This window comes from Austrofundulus limnaeus, unplaced genomic scaffold, assembly GCF_001266775.1.
Source record: "Austrofundulus limnaeus strain Quisiro unplaced genomic scaffold, Austrofundulus_limnaeus-1.0 Scaffold2539, whole genome shotgun sequence".
Classification (NCBI taxonomy): Eukaryota; Metazoa; Chordata; class Actinopteri; order Cyprinodontiformes; family Rivulidae; genus Austrofundulus; species Austrofundulus limnaeus.
The window spans coordinates 1-3,135 of NW_013954941.1; the positions used below are offsets into that span (position 1 = coordinate 1).

A 3,135-nucleotide genomic window follows, 5' to 3' on the forward strand; every position below is an offset into this window, starting at 1 on the left:
ACACACACACACACACACACACACACACACACACACACACACACACACACACACTGCCGTCACTTTGCGTGATTCTTCCTCCTCCTCCTCCTCTTCCTCCTCCAGCCCCGCGCGCACGTGACGCACGCGTCGGGAGCGCACAGAGGGCGCACGGGTGTCAGTTGGCTCCAGCAGCCCTCCTCCTCAGCCGTCGCTCCTCCGCTCCTGCTTTTTTTTTTCTTTTTTCGGTTTTTTTCTTTCTTTTTTTTCTTTCCTCCTCCTCTCCGTCAGTTGGGCGCGCGGCGGCGTCTCGCGGAGCAGGAATTTGGGGAGTGGAGCTCGGACTGTTTCTCCTGACGGGACTGAGAAGGAGTGGAGCTCCGCGGAGCTCCGGGTTTTGCAGTTTCTCTCCTGGTTTTTGTGTTTTTTGGTGATTTTTTTTCTCCTCCTGGAAGGATGTGGTCCTGGTCCTGGTCCGGCTGTCAGGAGGTCTGAGGCGCAGAGCTGCCACTTCTGGATTTCCTCTGGTTCTTGTTGGAATTTGGATTATTTTCTCCCAGGGTTGTTCTGGTTCTGGTTCTGGTTCTGCTGAGGCTGACAGGATGCCGGGGACTCTCCAGCCTCCACATCTCTCACTCTGAGACAACCTCGCTTCTTTCTGCTCTCTGGACCTAAACTCCGCGTTTTTCTCCTGTTTTGGCCGTTTTTTATATTTTAATCTCCTTCAGATTATCTGTCGAGCCACCTCCTAAGGATGCGTAGTGGATTGCTGTTGTTCCTTCTCACCCAGGTCCTGTCGGTGTCTTGTTTGGCTCAGACCGGTACGTTTGGCTCATTATTGATCCGTTCTTTGCGCCTCACCTGTTAAAGCTCCAGGAGCCCCTGGGGGGTCCGAGCTGGACCCCCAAAATCAGGGGAAACCAAACCAGAAACCAAACCTGGATGGTTTTACAGGAAATGCTGCTCAGTGTTGCAGAACAAGTGTTTACTGCTTGTTTTTATTTTTTTATTTTGAACCCGTTTTACGCGCGTTCCTGGACATTTAACGAGACATTTCCATAAATCATCCAGAGAGGAAATTAAATCTAATCCTGCCCGAGGAGGCAGGTGGATGCAGAATAATTTCTGCTTTTTATTTATTTTTATATATTTTTTTAGCTTTTATTGGTAAAATAAACAGCGCAGGTGTGAAGTTTCCGCGCAAATGTTTGCGTCATTTTAGACTTTGCGTGTTTTTTTCTGCGCATGAAGTTCTAATGTGAGATGTGTTTTTTTGGGGGGGTTTCTTTAAAACCAGAATCTTGTGTTTTTGTTCTGCCCTTTGCAGATAAATGCGGGGACCACATCGTGGTCCACGCCCCGGACTACCTGACCTCCCCGGGTTATCCCAGCGCCTACCTGTCCTCCCAGCTCTGCAGGTGGGTCATTACCGCCCCCGAGGCTGGCCAGAGGATCCTCATCAACTTCAACCCGCATTTTGATCTGGAGGACAGAGACTGCAAGTAAGAACCGACCTCACCCCTCCCTGACGCGTCTGCCCGCAAACTGCGGCCAACTGCGCCATCTGTCGGTGAAGCTGCGCGGGTTTTTTTTTTCCCGGGAAACCAGGAGAGGTTTAATGGAGTTTGATATTTGATAAACAGAGAGGCTGAGATTAGTTTTTATTTGATGGTTTTATGAGGCAGAAGCTGTTTCTCTGCAGGTTTGTTTTAATTTGATGGAGGATTTAATGAAGCTTTGATCATTTCCTCTTTTTATATCTTAATATTTTGATCTTTCTGCTGCTTTTCCTTTTGTCTTTGAATATTGCAGATTTAAAGTTGGACAATCAATTAAAAGTTGCATTATATCCATTTAAAACCTTTTTTTCTGTCTAGAGATGAGATTAGAAACGTTGATTTTTTATTTTTATTTTTAATTTTTTATTTTTTGTTCCGGTGTGTCTGATCCTGGTCCTCGAGGGTTTCCATCCTGCTTGTTTTACTTTGTTTCTCTGCTCTGACACACCTGTGACTACCTCTTCGAGTTCTGCAGAAGCCCATTTATCGTTCATTTATTCAAATCAGCTGTAGAAACATGAAAAACATGTCAAACTCAAGGTCCGAGGGCCAAATGTGGCCCGTCACCGCATTTTATGTGGCCCACGAGAGCTTCAAAGATGTATTAGTAAACCAGTTATAGTTCACTCTTTGGATTTTCAAAATAAAACAAGGAATGTAGATTTTTGTTTTTTCCAATTTAGTTTTAAAACATTGGCAAAAATAAAAGGCTATGTTTTATATTTTATTTTAATGGTTAAAGTAAAAACAAGCTTTATATTTTTGAATGGGATTAGGAATGTTTTACATTTTGAAGTGGTTATCAAGCAGCTATAAACTCTTCTTTAGTGACTTTAGTGATTTCTGGTATTAAATAAACCATATTTTATAATTGATTTAGATGAAGCAAAAATTAAGCACTGCAAAGTTTTAATTATTTCAATTTTACATTTTTACATTTAAGTTTAAAAAATAGCAAAGCAAAAAAAAGGCACGTTTTCTTTTTGCAAATTTCTTTTGAAACAGAAAAACCAAAGAACGAACCATCCACTAATTATTATTGTCTTAAAATTAGCGGCTTTAAAGCGAGCATGGACCATAAACTACATCTCCCATGATGCATGTTGATTGTTTTACCCTTGAAATGACAGCAAACACTTTGTGGAGCTGCTCAGGACTCAAAAGTAGCTGGCAGCCGGAGAAATTTAGCCCAGTTGTACTGGGAAGTGGGAATGTCCCACTTACAAGTTGTAAATTGAAGCCGGAACGCCCCTTAAGTGGGAGTTCCCTGTTGAAAAGTGGGAGAGTACAGAATTTAAGATGGCGGCCACTCACCACAACTTAGGAAAACTCTCTTACTTTTACTTTTAATAGTATTTCTGTTTTATTTCACATTGAGTCAGTTGTACATGTAGTACTTTTCGGTATTTATAAGAGGATGTGTTAAAACATTGTTTCTATGCAGGAAACACCAGGTAGAGCTCAGTTATTGTTTGTTAGTTGTGCTCAGGAACATGATGTTTTAGTAAAAAAAAAACAAAGTTAATTGCAATCATGATGCTTGTGGCCCTCAGTCTAAAACCTGCAGGATGGTGGTCCTCAAGGACTAGAATGGGAC

At 42.5% G+C, this 3,135-nt stretch overlaps 1 protein-coding gene across 1 annotated transcript in view; it reads left to right on the plus strand.

The window, feature by feature from the left end:
* Positions 1-146: 146 nt before the first annotated feature.
* LOC106511139 (neuropilin-1a) overlaps positions 147-3,135 on the plus strand; it is a gene marked incomplete in the record, with an annotated part of 13,943 nt that continues 10,954 nt past the window's right edge. The window contains 2 exon segments of the mRNA XM_013999884.1: positions 147-800; positions 1,307-1,460. Coding sequence (XP_013855338.1) covers positions 734-800; positions 1,307-1,460 — 221 coding nt within the window.